The sequence below is a fragment of the Schistocerca cancellata genome, chromosome 3, assembly GCF_023864275.1.
Source record: "Schistocerca cancellata isolate TAMUIC-IGC-003103 chromosome 3, iqSchCanc2.1, whole genome shotgun sequence".
In the NCBI taxonomy this organism is placed as follows: Eukaryota; Metazoa; Arthropoda; class Insecta; order Orthoptera; family Acrididae; genus Schistocerca; species Schistocerca cancellata.
The window spans coordinates 699,867,242-699,886,247 of NC_064628.1; the positions used below are offsets into that span (position 1 = coordinate 699,867,242).

A 19,006-nucleotide genomic window follows, 5' to 3' on the forward strand; every position below is an offset into this window, starting at 1 on the left:
AATAAACATAACAGATAGATTTTGTGTAACATGTAAATTTTTTCTACAATTAACAAAATTCCTCCCTGTTCTGTTTGTCTGTAGTAAAACAGAGGGTCTAACTTCATTTCTGTTTGGTCCTCAATGTCTCACTATACATCACTTAATCGTAATATACCCCGTTTGATCTTAACTCTGCCTCCACTAACCTAAGGTTCTGCGATTTACTCCCACTGTCCACATTATTGTTAATTTATTTAGACACTGTGTAGCAAGTTAGAGGTGCAGAAGTAGGTGAGCATGCCTCCACAATCAGTAGTTAATTCTCTGTAAGTGTAGTTTTGCATAATGATGAATGATGATAAAAAGCTTGTGTAACTATGTTTACCACCAGGCAGTTCCAATGGTCTCTTTTTCATTTTCTTTGGCCATTTGAGCTTCATTTTCTGAGCATCAGGACAGTATATACTTCATTTTACAAGTAAATTTTGTATAACAAAATGTCAGGATTGATCGGCTATAGCAGGGAATAAATAACATGGTCCACTCCCTCAAAGACTAAAGATGGTATGAATAGTGAGGACGCAACCAGTCACTGTTTGTTCATTGATACTGTCTACTCTCTCCAATGGATCCTTTCATTGGTGTCGTGGTGTATTCATGGAACTATTTAGTGGCTCAGCCCAGTTGCATAGCTGCTGCATCCTATACTCATTTGAACCTGCTCGCTGCATCATCCCTTGGTCGCCCTCTACAGTATCTTTCTCCTAAATTAGCAAACTGATGACTATTAATGCCTCAGGGCATGTCCTGTTTATCTTCTACAAATACCTTACAGAAAAATCATTTATAATTAGATTCAAGTTCTACCACTGAGTTGTTAAGACTGCAATACATATGTATTTAATTTTATTATCTTTTCTATGGTAGCTGGAATACAGCTGCACTTGTAATATAATTTGGCTGATTATTTGAAACCTTTAACCACAGGATAAGGGATGGAACAAAGCAATGTTCTTTTTTCCAAATATAAATGAATTTATTCTTCCAATTATTCTACTGTTCAGTCTTATGCAATAAATCGTGCTGTCATCTTAGTATGTGGCCAAAAAAATTTCCACATATTTACACATTCATTGCTTTTAGTACCTATGTGTTCCTTCACACTCATATATATACAGAAGAAAATGAAAATTCTCTCAAGACTGATGTCACAGATCATAACACTCATTTACCTTTACATATGAATTGAATTAAACTAACTGAAATGAATGAACGAATGAATGAACAGAAGCCATGATGGAAACATCATTTACAAATTGGTGTCAGATGTGGAGGTATGCTCCAACTTTTCATGAATAGTTAGTCTAGCAGATGAACTTATTGCTCATAAACCAACAAAATTAAAGTTTGAATCACGGTATGTCACAAAGTTTCAACTGTCACAATATATAATAATTACATTTTATTTCTTACTTTATCCAGTTAATAGTGTTGTTATGTTTCAGTGATAATGGTATACTCTTATGGTACTGGTATACACAACTCACAAGTAAATCAAATCACTAAGATGTCATTGTGCCTTTAAGTTACAGATTGGGAATTAAATTTCACAATAAAAAATTATTTGGTTGGAAAACATGGCAATACCAATAACATCTGAATATTCACATAATATTCTGATCTTCAGTTTGCACAAAACAGAGTCTCTTCAATGCTGTTTCAGCTATAAAAGAAGAAACCGATGGCTTGTTGGACACCTGAGGAATTATTTAAGTTCTAAAGGAACCATTTTCTTGCAAGAATTACAGAATCCTCACTTATCCTAAATACAAAGTAAAAATGTCAGACACTAGCAGCAGAAATGTTTAAACGTACATTGTAAAAAACTTCATAGGCAATATCTCTTCCTTTCTGTTCTGCATTTTGCTCTGGCTATTCTTGCATGGTTAACAAGTTAAATTGGTGCCAAATACAAAATTAATTTTTATATTGAGTTCCTCTCCTCATTTGATGTCACTCGAGCATCCTGAATGTTGGCTTCAGAATGTTGAATGTTGGAGAGATTTGTCTGAAGATAATCATATGCTTCATTTAATCCCAAATACATTAAAGCAATTACTGAAGCTGTAACTGCCAGTGTAGTCAGTGCACTGAATATGAATGCGCAGAATAGTGCTGATCCTATTGCAAGAATTGTTCCTGTAAAACAGAAAATATAAATGGGAAAAGTGCTGGGGAAAAAATAAGATAATAAAACAATATTATATTTGTACTTTACTTTCCCTATGAATGATCACAAAACAGCAAGACAAATTTTTCTGTTCACCTGTTAGGAAAGGAGCCAGAAAATTCTAGATACTAGTACAATTCAGTTTGAGACTTAGAGAGAGAGAGAGAGAGAGAGAGAGAGAGAGAGAGAGAGAGAGAGAGATTAAGCACTAAGTACTGATGTTTCCTTCCTTCTATAGCATCATCCAACATAATGTCCTCCCATCCCATGACCTGCACAGGATTGCATAGCTACCAGCCATATATCTTCTAACACCATAATTTCCACATTATGTTGTTCTGCAATTTCAAAATGGGTTTAAGTTTGAATCAGTACTTTGATCAATTGCACATTTGTTGTTGGTGGGATTTATTTCCTCCTGCTGCCACAAATTCACACACAAAAGAAATGCTCTCAAAAGTGAAAAAAATTAATAGCACACAGCAACAACTGCTACTTAAGAAAATGCATACTGTGTTCAGAGGATGATTGAATAGGTCACCTGCTGCATCTACCGTAACCTAATCTCCCTTCCTTCAAACACAAAGTGCACATACCATGTTGCACCAGTATTAATTCCCAAGATCTTATAGGAGCATCTCTATATCAAGAAGGTCTTCATTTAAAGATGAGTCAACAGATTTAATTATGCGGGTCTAATCAAGTTTTCACTCAGTTGGTGGTGAAATGTGGATTTCACTGAGAGAGACTGTGCAAAAATGCATGTAAATCTCCTCTGTAGTTGCTGGAACAACAAAATGGAGATATAGAGTGTAAGCAAAAGAATGGAACGCACTTTTTTAACTACAAGTGAATACACATCAACATGTTGGGGAAAAAATATCTGAGGAACCTGACAAAGGAAATACAACAGCAAAATAGTAACATAATTTCAGAACCAAAACAATAGTCCTAATTCCATTATCAACCCCAACAGGATCAACAACAATAATTCTAAATGAGGTAGAAATGGTAGAACTATCATCAGCGCTAGAAAAAACTGTAAAAAAAAAAGGTGAAGAGTCAACACACAAACAATAGTGGATAGCAAAGTGATCAACAAGAAAACTATACATCATCCAAATGCAAGAAAAATGAGAAGTATCCACAGTAAGCAATGCTCTGTGTTTCTCAATTCTCTACCAAAACCTACAGTGGATAAGAAATAAAGTGCAACAGTTAGAAGTGGAAATGCTGACTACTGATAGCTTACTTGTTTGCCCAACGGAACATTGGTGTAGGCAATCTGAAGTAACACATTTAGCTCTAGACACTTATTATCTAGAATGACATTACAGTAGAACCTCTGTGAGATGTGATGAATCATGCATTTATATAAAGGGATCATGTATGAAGTTAGAAAAGACATCATTTTATTAATTGAAGAAAAAAATTTGGCGATATCAGTAGTGGCGGCTGGTGATCATAAACTGTTGTAAATATTACATTTAAATTATGCCATTTCTCTTCAAATTTGAGCCAGAAATTGTATTAGACGTATGCTGTTTCTCTTCAAATGCCTGTAGGTATACAAATAAAACTGACAAAAACATGTTTTGTAGTGCTCTCCCTGTAATAACTAGAAACTAGTGTCTAGTGCTGAATGGTCAGCTGCACAACGATCAATTAGGGGAAGAGACATAGCTTGTGTTTTCAACTGCGCATGCTGTGGTGTGGTGTCATCCCTTCTAGCACTATGGGTGCTGCACTGATCGCAGCACCAGGTCATTAATTTTGTTTGAAAATGCGTTTAAAGCTAACAAGGGTGAGGTGTGAGACGGGGCTCACCAATCTGGCTCTAACTTTGTGAGTAAAAGCAGGCAGGTGCACCATTCAGGTTCCTAGAATATTTCACCTGATTAGGCCATAAGAAAAGGTAAAATGCTCTCTAACAGATTTCAGTGTATAGTAACAGGGATTTATGAGCAGTACACTGTGACTGTTCTAGAATCATTCAAAGGGTGTCTACACTCTGTATCACAGAAGTACGCGGATTGTGCTATATTAGTCGGAGGCGACTTCAACCTACCTAGTATAGCCTGGGATGTCTATGGATTCATTACAGGTGGTACAGACAAGCCGTCGTGTGAATTACTTTTGAACACATTATCCGAAAACTGTCTTGAGCAGCTAAATTGACAGCCAATGCGTGACCGAAATATTTTAGATCTGGTAGCCACGAACAGACCAGACCTCATTGACGGTGTCAGTGTTGAGACAGGGATTAGTGATCATGATGATGTCATTACAACTATGGTTACAAAAGTTAAAACGTCGGTCAAGAAGGCTAGGAGAGTATTCTTACTAGAAAGAGCAGATAAGCAGTTGTTGGCATCCCACTTAGTAAATGAATCGACTTCATTTACTTCCAGTACGATGGACGTGGAAGAATTATGGGCAAATTTTAAACACATTGTAAATCGTGCATTGGAGAAGTATGTGCCGAAAAACTGGGTTACAGACGGAAAAGACCCACCGTGGTTTAACAGCTCAATTCGGAGAATGCTCAGGAAGCAAAGACAGTTGCACTCGCAGTACAAGAAAGATCGGGAGAATGAGGACAGGCAAAAGTTAATAGAGATTCGTGCTGCTGTAAAAAGAGTGATGCGTGAAGCATACAACCACTACCACCGTCATACCTTAGCAAAAGATGTTGCTGAAAACCCAAGGAAATTCTGGTCTTACGTAAAATCGGTAAGCAGGTCGATGGTTTCCATCCAGTCACTCACTGATCAGTCTGGCCTGGCAATGGAAGACAGCAAAACGAAAGTTGCAATTTTAAATTTAGCATTTGAGAAATCTTTCCCATAGGAGTATTGTACAAACATACCACCGTTTGAGTCTCGTACAGATTTCCATATGGAGGACATAATGATAGACATCCCTGGGGTTGTGAAGCAGCTGAATGGGTTGAAAATAAATAAATCGCCAGGTCCTGATGGGATTCCAATTCGGTTTTACAGAGAGTACTCTACTGAATTGGCTCCTTACTTAGCTTGCATTTATCGCAAATCTCTTTCCCAATGTAAAGTCCCGAACAACTGGAAAATAGCGCAGGTGACGCCTGTATATACGAAGGGTAGAAGGATGAATCCTCAAAATTACAGACCAATATCCTTAACATCGATTTGTTGCAGGATTCTCGAACATATTCTCAGTTCGAATATAATGAATTTCCTTGAGACAGAGAAGTTGCTGTCCATGCATCAGCAAAGCTTTAGAAAGCATCGCTCCTGCAAAACGCAACTCGCCCTTTTTTCACGATATCTTGCGAACCATGGATGAAGGGTATCAGACGGATGCCATATTCCTTGACTTCCAGAAAGCGTTTGACTCGGTGCCCCACTGCAGACTCCTAACTAAGGTACAAGCATATGGGATTGGTTCCCAAGTATGTGACTGGCTCGAACACTTCCTAAGTAATAGAATGCAGTACGTTGTCCTCGATGGTGAGTGTTCATCGGAGGTGAGGGTATCATCTGGAGTGCCCCAGGGAAGTGTGGTAGGTCCGCTGTTGTTTTCTATCTACATAAATGATCTTTTGGGTAGGGTGGATAGCAATGTGCGGCTGTTTGCTGATGATGCTGTGGTGTACGGGAAGGTGTCGTTGTTGAGTGACTGTAGGAGGATACAAGATGACTTGGACAGGATTTGTCAGTGGTGTAAAGAATGGCAGCTAACTCTAAATATAGATAAATGTAAATTAATGCAGATGAATAGGAAAAAGAATCCCGTAATGTTTGAATACTCCATTAGTAGTGTAGAGCTTGAAACAGTCACGCCAATTAAATATTTGGGAGTAACATTGCAGAGCGATATGAAATGGGACAAGCATGTAATGGCAGTTGTGGGGAAGGCGGATAGTCGTCTTCGGTTCATTGGTAGAATTTTGGGAAGATGTGGTTCATCTGTAAAGGAGACCACTTATAAAACACTAATACGACCTATTCTTGAGAACTGCTTGAGCGTTTGGGATCACTATCAGGTCGGATTGAGGGAGGACATAGAAGATTAGGGCTCATACAGAGGCATATAGGCAGTCATTTTTCCCTCGTTCTGTTTGGGAGTGGAACAGGGAGAGAAGATGCTAGTTGTGGTACGAGGTACCCTCCGCCACGCACCGTATGGTGGATTGCGGAGTATGTATGTAGATGTAGATGTACTTGACAATGGTGCTGTGGCTCAGTAGTCCAGTCCACTTACTGGCAATTCATCGGCTTGGGTTTGATTCCCGCTGCTACCATCACTTTAAATTTTTTCTAATTTTATTCCTCTCACTGTTAAATTATTGATTATAAAATATAAATATATTGAAACAGTTCAATTTATATATATATACAGTTAATATATTCAATTCAGTTACGATTACTACGCTTCTAAGCTGATGGTAAAAGCAAGTATACAAGGAAATTTAGTGTGAAAGTGTACAAAGAGAGTTGGATCTGCATGTGTGACATTCAAAATGCACATTTTTCTTTCCATGTTTGTTATTCTGGAACAGGAATATGTGGAGTACATGGGGAGTTAAAGATCTAGGGCATTTTAATGAATAAAAAAAGAGTGTCAATTATAAACATATACACTGGTGACTGGGTGGGGTAAGGAGGAGGCTGGGGTGGGGAGGGGGAGGGATAGTGGGGTAGGGGTGGCGGACAGTGAAGTGCTGCTGGGGAACACGCAGGGACGAGATGGAGAGAGGGTAGAGCAGAGCAGCAAAGTGTAGATGGGAGGTTAGTTGGTGGGCAGGGGAGATGTGGGATAGGGGGGGGGGGGGGGTGTTAGTGGAAAAGGAGAAAAATAATAAGACTTGATGCGATGGTGGAATGATGGCTGTGTAGTGCTGGAATGGGAACAGGGAAGAAGCTGGATGGGTGAGGACAATGACTAACGAAGATTGAGGTCAGAAGGGTTACGGGAATGTAGGATATATTGCACAGAAAGTTCCCACCTGGGTAATTCAGAAAAACTGGTGTTGGTGGGAAGGATCCATATGGCACAGGCTGTGAAGCAGTCATTGAAATGAAGGATGTCGCGTTTGACAGTGTGCTCAGCAACAGGGTGGCCATTCATGCGAACAGACAGCTTGTTGGTTGTCATGCCCACACAGAGTGCAGCACAGTGGTTGCAGCTTAGTTTGCTGATAACATGACTGGTTTCACAGGTAACCCTGCCTTTGATGGGATTGGTGATGTTTCTGACTGGACTGGAGTAGGTGGTGGTGGGAGGATGTATGGGACAGGTCTTGCACCTATCTCTGTTACAGGGGTATGAGTCATGAGGTAAGGGGTTCGGAGCAGGGTTTATGTAGGGATGGACAATTGTATTGTGTAGGTTCGGAGGACAGCGGAACACCATTGTGGGAGAGGTGGGAAGGATAGTGAGCAGGACATTTCTCATTTCAGTGCATGACGAGAGGTAGTCGAAACCATGGCAGATAATGTAATTCAATTGTTCCAGTCATGGGAGGTACTGAGTTACGAGGGGAACACTCCTCTGTGGCTGGATGGTGGTTGGAGACTAAAGCATGGGAGATTTGTTTTTGTATAAGGTTGGGAGGATAATCACAGTCTGTGAAGGCTTCAGTGAGACCTTCGGTATATACTGAGAGGGACCGCTTGTCACTGCAGATGCGACGACCACAGGTAGCTAGGCTGTGTGGAAGGGACTTCTTGGTATGCAAGGGGTGGCAGTTGTCAAAGTGGAGGTATTGCTGATGGTCAATAAGTTTGATATGGATGGAGGTACTGATGGAGCCATCTTTGAGGTGGAGGTCAACATCTAGGAAGGTGGCTCGCTGTGTTGAGTAGGACCAGGTGAAGCAAATGGGGGAGAAGTTGTTGAGGTTCTGGAGGAATGTGGATAGGCCGTCTTCACCCTCGATACAGATCACAAAGATTTCAACAATGAATCTGAACCAGGTGAGGGGTTTAGGATTCTGGGTGTTTAGGAAGGATTCCTCTACATGGGCCCTGAATAGGTTGGCATAGGATGGTGCCATGCAGGTGCCCATAACTGTACCTGGATTTGTTTGTAGGTAATGCCTTCAAAGGAGAAGTAATTGTGGATGAGGATATAGTTGGTCATGGCGACTAGGAAGGAGGTTGTTGGTTTGGAATCCATTGGGAATGGGAAAGGTATTGTTCAACAGCAGTAAGGCAATGGGCATTGGGGACATTAGTGTAAAAGGAGGTGGCATCAACAGTGACATACAGGAGGGTAGGTTCTGGGTAATAGGTTGAAGGTGTTTGTCTATGAGAGCAGATATTCTCTCAGTGGGGGGGCACAGTAACTGGCCTCAATGGAGTGTCCTGGGAGGTTGGCTTTATGGACTTACGAAGCATGTAGAAGGTAGGAGTGCGCGGAGTGTTAGGGGTGAGCAGAGACATGGACCCAGGGAGAGGTACTGGGATGGGCCTAAGGATTTGAGAAGCGACTGGAGATCCTGCTGGAATTCTGGAATGGGGTCACTGTGAAAAGGTTTGTAGGTGGCTGAATCTGACAGCCAGAGGAGTCCTTCTGCCAAGTAATCCTAGTGGTTCAAAAACAAAATTGGTGGAGTCTTTGTCTGCAGGTAAGATTATAAGGACGGGATCAGTTTTTAGATGCTGGACTGCAGTTCTTTCTGCGGATGTGAGGTTAGTTTTCATGTTGTGGGATTTGGGGAATGATGATGAGGCAAGGTTTGAGGTAAATAAATTCTGGAAGGTTAACAGGGGGTGATTTGGGAGCAAGGGGGAGGGGGATCACGGTTGGATGGAGAAGTGAACTGAGTTAGTCAGGGTTCAACATTGGTCTTTGGGTGATTCTGATTGGTAGAGTTGGTAGAGAAAAAGTGTTTCCACTGTAGGGACCAGGAGAAGGAAAGAAGGTCATTAACAAGTCCTGCATGATTGAATTTGGGAGTGGGGCAAAAGGCGAGGCCTTTGGAAAGAACTGATATTTCGGTGGGGCCTAAGGCTTCTGGAGGGAAGGTTCATGACTGTGTTTTGGGTCTGTTTAGGTTCTGGATTCTGTGTGGTGGTGGGAGGGAGTTTTAGAGGGTGGGGTAAATGTAGTAGGTCTGCGAGACAAGGTTCGTCAGCTATGAGGGGACGTGGGGGAGGTTGTTGTAGAGGTGGTGGACAGTGGTACTCAGAAGGCAGGAGTAGGAAGTGAGCAGGGAGGAGAGCTTTTCGAGGTGGCATTGCGCATGTTGCTCTACTTCCTGGAGGGCACAAGTTTCAGTGTGTGCTATGGGTTCTGGGAATTTAGGATTGCACAGCAGGAAAATTTTGTGGATGGAGAGAAAGTACTACAAGGAGGATTAGGGTTGGCTGATATGGCTTTGCAGAACTATGTTGGTGAGGGCTAAGGACAGGCAGAATCTGAAAAGGTGTAAGTCATTGTGGAAGGAGGGTTGGCAGCCAGAGATGAGTAATTTGGTGGTACGGGTGTTGGGGGGGGGGGGGGGGGGGGAGGGGGGGATTCCACGAGCCAAGCAACAACGCAAGAACATTAGAACATTATGTGGGACTGGTTGTTTGGTTAGGGATAAAGAACAAGTGGCACAAGATGCTTACTCCTGCTACATGATAATGGCCAGACACACATGGCTTGACGGACAACAGAGTTCCTGCAAATGTTCATCTGAGAGGTGTTTGATCATCCACCCTACAGTCTAGACCTCACTCCCAATAATTTCCATCTGTTCTGGAACCTCAAGAAATTCCTGTCTGATCAGAGTCAGCATTAAAATACTGACAGAGGGGCAGAGATGAATGTCACATGGGCAAAAAAGAATAGAAACTTTTTGAATGTGGTGCTACACAACAGCAGGGGGGGTAGACTGAGCAACTAATGAAAAAGTAGAAAATGCGTTGCAACGATATTCCTCCAGCAGTGGTGGCTGCTACTGTGTAAGAGCACAAGAGCATGTGAACACCTTAACTTTTGACACCTTATGGATTTATTGTTTTTCTTTGAATGTTGTTAAATGTAATGTAGATGCGGTAATCTGAAATACACGGCACTAAATCTACCGCGCTGTTCTACATATTGCTCCTCTACCTAGACACTGTGAAACTAGGCATCAGAGTTGCAAGCACATCTTCACTTGTGCACATTTCAAGGAGACTGTGCATGCACAACTGGGGTGATGTAATTGCCTTATGGGTGAAGCACATACAGATGTGATAAATAACATGCACAGTTCACAGTGACCACTGCTAGCCCTTACCACTCAACTACAAGTTTATGTCAATGCCACCAGGTGGCAGCTCACAGCAGCAGAGTTTTGTCGATATTTGCTTCGCATAAATCCCGCTAGATGGCAGCACACTCCACAGATATGTGAATTCACTCATTATAAAGTACAATTAGATCAGACGTCAGTGTCATAGTTATACTGACAGAAAACATTTTTTTAAGATTCTCAATGAGATATAGTATATCAAGTTTTGGATTTTGTCGGAGTAATCCATTTGAGTTGCTGAGAACCATAAAGCACATCATTGATGATTGTGAGACTGAAGCATTTATTCATGCTTTGACATCCCACTGATCTTACTGTGGGGTCAGCTTTACCTGTACTGTAGGCCCACATTGTATGTATATCAGAACATTCACAAATAGCTTTCCCACTGGTTTCTTTCATATTTATTTAAATATGGGGGTTCAAAGATGGTGTGCTTTAGGCCCTTAGGGCTCTCAGCACCTCATTTGTTTTCTCAAGTGACCTTATTGGTGGATAGCACTACTTGAATTTAATATTTCCACAAACTGCAGTTTGTGTTTGGAGTTGGCTGTTGTCAGCTGTGCAGGAATAGGCTTTCCTGTGGAGTGTGAACATGAACTCTGTTGAACCTATATTAAGCACTGACAGGAAAGAAAATTACTGATTGCAAAGAAACTAGGGCATTTCCCACGAGGTCCATTGTCTGAGAAAGAGACGAAATCAAATAAGCATGACTACAATCGAATATTTAATAAAGAGGTGGTTGTGTGGATGAAAAATAACAAATCCTAATTTTCAGTCCAGAAGTTAATTTGTTAACTAATAAATGAATTAGGAATCTTGTACATTTGTCCAAAAAAATAAAAATGGACATAAAACTCCCACTTACACAAAAATGCAAAACAGCGAGTAGGGGAAGCTTAAACATTATTTTGTTCTTGCCATAAACTGCACTTAGTTATGTACAAAACAATAAAATTCTACAAAAACAAGCCTTACTTTTTCAGACATATTATTACTATTATTATTATTATCCCCCCCCCCCACGAACCATGGACCTTGCCGTTGGTGGGGAGGCTTGCGTGCCTCAACGATACAGATAGCCGTACCGTAGGTGCAACCACAACGGAGGAGTGTCAATTGAGAGGCCAGACAAACGTGTGGTTCCTGAAGAGGGGAAGCAGTCTTTTCAGTAGTTGCAGGGGCAACACTCTGGATGATTGACTGATCTGGCCTTATAACACTAACCAAAATGGCCTTGCTGTGCTGGTACTGTGAACGGCTGAATACAAGGAGAAACTACAACCATAATTTTTCCCGAGGGCATGCAGCTTTACTGTATGATTAAATGATAATGGCATCCTCTTGGGTAAAATATTCCGGAGGTAAAATAGTCCCACCATTCAGATCTCCGGGCGGGGACTACTCAGGAGGACGTCATTATCAGGTGAAAGAAAACTGGCGTTCTACAGATCGGAGTGTGGAATGTCAGATCCCTTAATCTGACAGGTAGGTTAGAAAATTTAAAAATGGAAATGGATAGGTTAAAGTTAGATATAGTGGGAATTAGTGAAGTTCGGTGGCAGGAGGAGCAAGACTTTTGGTTAGGAGAATACAGGGTTATAAATACAAAATCAAATAGGGGTAATGCAGGAGTAGGTTTAATAACGAATAAAAAATAGGAGTGCAGATAAGCTACTACAAACAGCATAGTGAATGCATTATTGTGGCCAAGATAGACATGAAGTCCACACCTGCTATAGTAGTACAAGTTTATATGCCAACTAGCTCTGCAGATAATGAAGAGATTGATGAAATGTATGATGAAATAAAAGAAATTATTCAGATAGTGAAGGGAGACAAAAACTTAATAGTCACGGATGACTGGAATTTGAGAGTAGGAAAAGGAAGAGAAGGAAAAGTAGTAGGGGAATATGGAATTGGGGTAATGAATGAAAGAGGAAGCTGCCTGGTAGAATTTCGCACAAGGCATAACTTAATCATAGCTAACACTGGTTCAAGAATCAGGAAAGAAGGTTGTATACATGTAAGAGGTCTGGAGATACTGGAAGGTTTCAGACAGATTATATAATGGTAAGACAGAGATTTGGGAACCAGGTTTTAAATTGTAAGACATTTCCAGGGGCAGATGTGGACTCTGACGACAATCTATTGGTTATGAACTGTACATTAAAACTGAAGAAACTGCAAATAGGTGGGAATTTAAGGAGATGGGGCCTGGATAAACTGAAAGAACCAGAGGTTGTACACAGTTTCAGGGAGAGCATAAGGGAACAATTGACAGGAATGTGGGAAAGAAATACAGTAGAAGAAGAATGGGTAACATTGAGGGATGAAATGGTGAAGGCAGCAGAGGGTCAAGTAAGTAAAAAGACAAGGGCTAGTAGAAATCATTGGGTAACAGAAGAAATATTGAATTTAATTGATGAAAGGAGAAAATGTAAAAATGCAGTAAATGAAGCAGGCAAAAAGGAATACAAACGTCTCAAAAATGAAGTGCAAAATAGCTAAGCAGGCATGGCTAGAGGACAAATGTAAGGATGTAGAGGCTTATCTCACTAGGGGTAAGATAGATACTGCCTACAGGAAAATTAAAGAGACCTTTGGAGAAAAGAGAACCACTTGTATGAATATCAAGAGCTCAGATGGAAACCCAGTTCTAAGCAAATAAGGGAAAGCAGAAAGGTGGAAGGAGTATATAGAGGGTCTATATACAGGCGATGTACTTGAGGACAATATTATGGAATTGGAAGAGGATGTATATGAAGATGAAATGGGAGATATGATACTGCGTGAAGAGTTTGACAGACCTGAGTCAAAACACAGCCCTGGGAGTAGACAACATTCCATTAGAACTACTGACAGCCTTGGGAAAGCCAGTCCTGACAAAACTCTACCATCTGGTGAACAAGATGTATGAGACAGACGAAATACCCTCAGACTTCAAGAAGAATATAATAATTACAATCCCAAAGAAAGCAGGTGTTGACAGTTGTGAAAATTACCGAACTATCAGTTTAATAAGTCACAGCTGCAAAATACTAACGCGAATTCTTTACAGACGAATGGAAAAACTGTTAGAAGCCAACCTCGGGGAAGATCAGTTTGGATTCCGTAGAAATATTGGAACATGAGGCAATACTGACCCTATGACTTATCTTAGAAGAAAGATTAAGGAAAGGCAAACCTACATTTCTTGCATTTGTAGACTTAGAGAAAGCTTTTGACAATGTTTACTGGAACACTCTCTTTCAAATTCTAAAGGTGGCAGGGGTAAAATACAGGGAGCGAAAGGCTATTTACAATTTGTACAGAAACCAGATGGCAGTTATAGGAGTCAAGGGGCATGAAAGGGGAGCAGTGGTTGGGAAGGGAGTGAGACAGGGTTGTAGTCTCTCCCTGATGTTATTCAATCTGTAAATTGAGCAAGCAGCAAAGAAAGCAAAAGAAAAGTTCGGAGTAGGTATTAAAATCCATGGAGAAGAAATAAAAACTTTGAGGTTCACCAATGACATTGTAATTCTGTCAGAGACAACAAAGGACTTGGAAGAGCAGTTGAACAGAATGGACAGTGTCTTGAAAGGAGGGTATAAGATGAACATCAACAAAAGCAAAACGAGGATAATGGAATGTAGTCGAATTAAGTCGGGTGATGCTGAGGGAATTAGATTAGGAAATGAGACACTTAAAGTAGTAAAGGCGTTTTGCTATTTGGGGAGCAAAATAACTGATGATGGTCGAAGTAGAGAGGATATAAAATGTAGGGTGACAATGGCAAGGAAAGTGTTTCTGAAGAAGAAAACTTTGATAACATCGAGTATAGATTTAAATGTCAGGAAGCCATTTCTGAAAGTATTTTTATGGAGTGTAGCCATGTATGGAAGTGAAACATGGACGATAAATAGTTTGGAAAAGAAGAGAATAGAAACTTTCGAAATGTGGTGCTACAGAAGAATGCTGAAGATTAGATAGGTAGACCACGTAACTAATGAGGAGGTATTGAATAGAATTGGGGAGATGAGGAGTTTGTGGCATAACTTGACTAGAAGAAGGGATTGGTTGGTAGGACATGTTCTGAGGCATCAAGGGATAACCAATTTAGTATTGGAGGGCAGCGTGGAGGGTAAAAATGTTATCAAGCTATTTATACACATAAGTGTTTAATATTTAGTTGTAATATAATTTTTCACTTATGCTATACCTCCACCACCACCACCACCACCACCACCACCACTACCACTAGTAGTAAGGTTTCGCCTTGTCTTCAGTGTTCTATGTACTTAAAAGGGTAGTAGTAATGCTACAAACTGGTGCAGGTTCTAAAGTTACTTTTTGTGAAAATACAATGTTTTATCACAAAGTGAATTTGATGAAAATGAGGTATAATTACTGACAACAAGTACTGTCAAAGAATGTACTGCATATGTTGAAACTGCTGGTACAAACTGGCACAGAACAATTTACTTCAGAGCAGTAACTTAATATCTCTAGTTAAAACTTCCAGACTGATGGGCTGTGGTCAGAGTATATAACTCCCCCCTGCAGTTTTGTCTCCACTACGGGAGACATCCTCCGAGGTAAAGCGGCGAACTGCAAGCAGAACTCAGCGAAGTGCTGACTTTTAAGCCAGTGAGGAGGGTGCCACTGTGCATCACGTGGCGTCAGCTATGAGACTGTTTGTGGTAATACCAGCATTCTCGATAGAAAGTAATCGATCATCATGCTTCTGATAAAATGCCGACACCCAAATTTAATGCAGTTTAACACCTTATTCTCTTCTGTTATAATTATTACGGTGTTTATCAATTTCAATAGCGTCTCTATACATGCGCGCATAATAATGCGAGGTTTAAGATATAATGCTCGTCTCGCTGAATTTTATTTCATGATTACGTTCCTGGTAAACATGTTCTGCTACAGCCGATTTATCCCTGTGACCCAGGCAGCAATTCCTCTTATGTTCAACAAGACGGGTTTAACACCCCTCTTTGTGGTACTGATATAAACACGTCCGCATATACAAGGAATTTTATATACCCCCAGTGTAGCCAAAGAATGCCATGCATCTTTTTCCGATCTTAAATACTCTCATTTTCCTGGAGGGAAATGTGATCTGTGTCCTTATTAATGGACAGAAGAAAAACCTTACCATAGGGTGGCTGTTGTTCATTGTTGCTCCTGATTCTCTGCCTAGAGCTAAGTGCCCAGTCAATCTCCTTGCTAGAATTGCCATTCTTAATGAAAATTGACCATAGATGTTCAATCTCATCTTTTAAATAAACAGATTCACAAATTTCTCGTCTTTTCAATAAAAGGTTCACAAATTTTGTACGCCCTGTCTACCAAGGTTTTTATTACACCGCTTTTTTGTGTATGGTGGTGGTTTGAATCTTTATGCAGATAACGATCAGAATGTATGGCCTTTCTATATACCTTATGGCCCAATGTTCCATCCCGTCATTTAATCACAGACACATCCAGAAAATTTAATTGCCCATTACTCTCCGTCTCCACAGTAAATTATATTTTTGGATTAATGCTGTTTAGATGTATCAGAAAGGTACCCAACTCCTCTGCTCCATGTGTCCATACTACGAAAGTGTCATCGACGTAGCAATACCATCTGGCTGGTCTCTTACTGGCAGTCTGCAATGCCCATTGTTCAAAAGTCTCGATAAATAAGTTAGCCACAGCAGGACTAAGAGAACTGCCCATAGCCACCCCGTCAATCTGTTCGTAAAAGTCACTATTCTATTGAAAGTAGGTTATGGTGAGGCAGTGTCGGAATAATGCCAAAATATTGTAGGAAAAATATCTGCTACACACGAGATAGCTTCATTTACCAGAATCATGGTAAATAGCAACACAATATCAAAACTAACGAGGATATCATCTGGGCCCACACTCATTTCGTTTATCTTGTCAATGAAATGAGCTGAATTTTTAATATGACTCAATCCTACCAAAATAAGGTTGCAGGAATAAGGCAAGATGTCTACCTAACTTCAGGTTTATGCACTTTGGGTAATCCACAGAGTCTAGAAGGGTACTCTACTGTTTTAGAAAGCAGCTTCTTATCGTCGGAGGAGAATGAAGACTCTTTCCTCAGTTGATTGGTTATTTCTAAAATCTTCATAGTCGGATCCTTCTGAAGTTTTTTGTAATTGGAGGAAACCAAAATATCATTGACCTTTCCATGATAGTCATCACTCTTCAATATGACGGTGGCACTACCATTATCTGCAGTAAGAACAATAATGTTTTTATTTGTGTTAACATGCCTCAGCACCTTCCTTTGTGCCTGCGACAAATTACTGTTCGGTGATTTACATGTACGTAAAATCCTAGCCGTTTCCATTCTAATTATATCAGTGGACTGCTGTGGTAGCTGACAGATACCTGCCTCAATATTTGCCACAGTATCCTCAGTGGGTACATTTTGGTGCGTCACAGCAAAATTGCCTCCTTTAGCTAGTACAGAAACTTCAACTTCTGACAAATCTTTATCAGACAGGTTAATAACAGTACTAGAATTGTCCTCCCGAAATGTTCTTCTGTAAGTTATCGAACTCCTACTTCTGTCTGTTTACTGCTATTTGTGCTGTAACTTCCATAGTTTTGATCATTAGACCACCAATCTTACTCCAATCACCACACTGCATAGCATTACTAATAACCAAGTGGAGATGAAAAAGTGCATAAACCTGAAGTTCCTTTGAGGCCAATTGTCAGTGCTGTAGGTGGTCCCACCCATAAGTTAGGTAGACATCTTGCCTCATTGCTGCAACTTCATGTCATATTAAAAATTCAGCTCATTTCACTGGCAAGTTAAAGGAAATAAGCATGGGCCCGGATGATACCCTCGTTAGTTTTGATACTGGGTCGCTGTTCATCATGATTCTGGTAAATGAGGCTACCTCATGCACAGTGGATATTTTTCCAACTGACATTGTGGCATTATTCTGACACTGCCTCACCACAACCTACTTTCAATACAATAGTGACTTATGAACAGACTGCCAGTAAGAGACCAGCCAAATGTTATTACTAAGTCGATGACACTTTCGTAGTATGGACACATGGAGCAAGGGAGTTGGATACCTTTCTGATACATCTAAACAGCATTAATCCGAAAATCCAATTTACTATGGACACAACTGAATTTTCAGGATGTGTGTATGATTAAACGAGGGGATGGAATGTTGGGCCATAAGGTGAATAGAAAGGCTACACATACTGATCGTTATTTGCATAAAGATTCAAGCCACCAGCCTAGACAAAAAAAGAGGTGTAATAAAAACCTTGGTAGACAGGTTGTACAAAATTTGTGAACCTGTTTATTTAAAAGATGAGAAATTGGAGAAACCGTGTATGTAAAAGACAAGACTGAACATCTATGATTGATTTTCATGAAGAATGGCTATTCTAGCAAAGAGATAGATGTGAAGATTATTTTCAGACCCACCAGGAAAATAAAAGAACATTAAGATCGGCAAAAGATCCACATCATCATTTGGCTGCACCGGGGGTATATAAAATTCCTTTTAGTTATGGACAGGTTTATATCGGTTCCACAAAGAGAAGTATTAATCCCGTCTTGTTGAACATAGGAGGAATTACCGCCTGCGTCACATGGGTAAGTCAGCTGTAGCAGAACATATTTACCAGGAAGTTAATCATGAAATAAAATTCAGCGAGACGAGCGTTATGTCTAAAACCTCGCATTATTATGTGCGTATGTATAGATATGCTGTCGAGATTGATAAACACCATAATAATTTTAACAGAAAAGAGGAAGGTGTTAAACTGGATAAAATTTGGAAATCAGTGTGACGATCGATTACTTTCAACTGAGAATGTTTGTATTACCAGAGACAGTCCCATGGCTGATGCTGCTTGATGGACTGTGGTGCCCTCTGCACTGCCTATATAATTAGCACTTCCTCAAGTTCTCCTTGCAGTTCACCACTTTACCTCTGAGGACATCTCCCGCATTCGGAGATGCAATGTCAGGGGAGAGTTTTATACATCGACCACGGCCTATCAGCCAAGAAGTTTTAACTGAAGACAATACTGGCCATAGAAGCCTACATTGTGTGAGTAACTTAATATATTTACAATTTATAAATGTTTAGAGTACTGACTATCGAAACTATCCATAAATATCTGCGAACGAAAGAAAGGGGTACTATGAACCAAAGAAATGTGTAGAAACAGTAACTGAACCTATTCAGGTTATTGGTAAACAACTGGTTTAAAGACAACTGAACAAAAATCGCATAGACAAACAAGTGAAATAGATAAGAATTGAGTTTAAATACTAAATCACTGGCCCTGCATAAATGTTTACACCACAGAACATGAATTCAGTAATGTAAAAGTTTGGTTTGATTAACAGAAAAATCAAAGCCTCATGAACACATGCAACAGAGTATGTACATCATCTGATCACAGCTATTCACACACATATAAAGTGGGCATAAGTCAGTTGTTAAAAATATGTTTGGTGCAATAATACTAAA

General features: G+C 40.3%; 1 protein-coding gene across 1 annotated transcript in view; it reads right to left on the bottom strand.

The window, feature by feature from the left end:
- Positions 1-1,001: 1,001 nt before the first annotated feature.
- LOC126175688 (uncharacterized) overlaps positions 1,002-19,006 on the bottom strand; it is a 63,797-nt gene continuing 45,792 nt past the window's right edge. Inside the window, exon 4 of the mRNA XM_049922621.1 lies at positions 1,002-2,181. Coding sequence (XP_049778578.1) covers positions 1,967-2,181 — 215 coding nt within the window. The 3' untranslated portion in view covers positions 1,002-1,966. The remainder of the gene's footprint in view (positions 2,182-19,006) is intronic.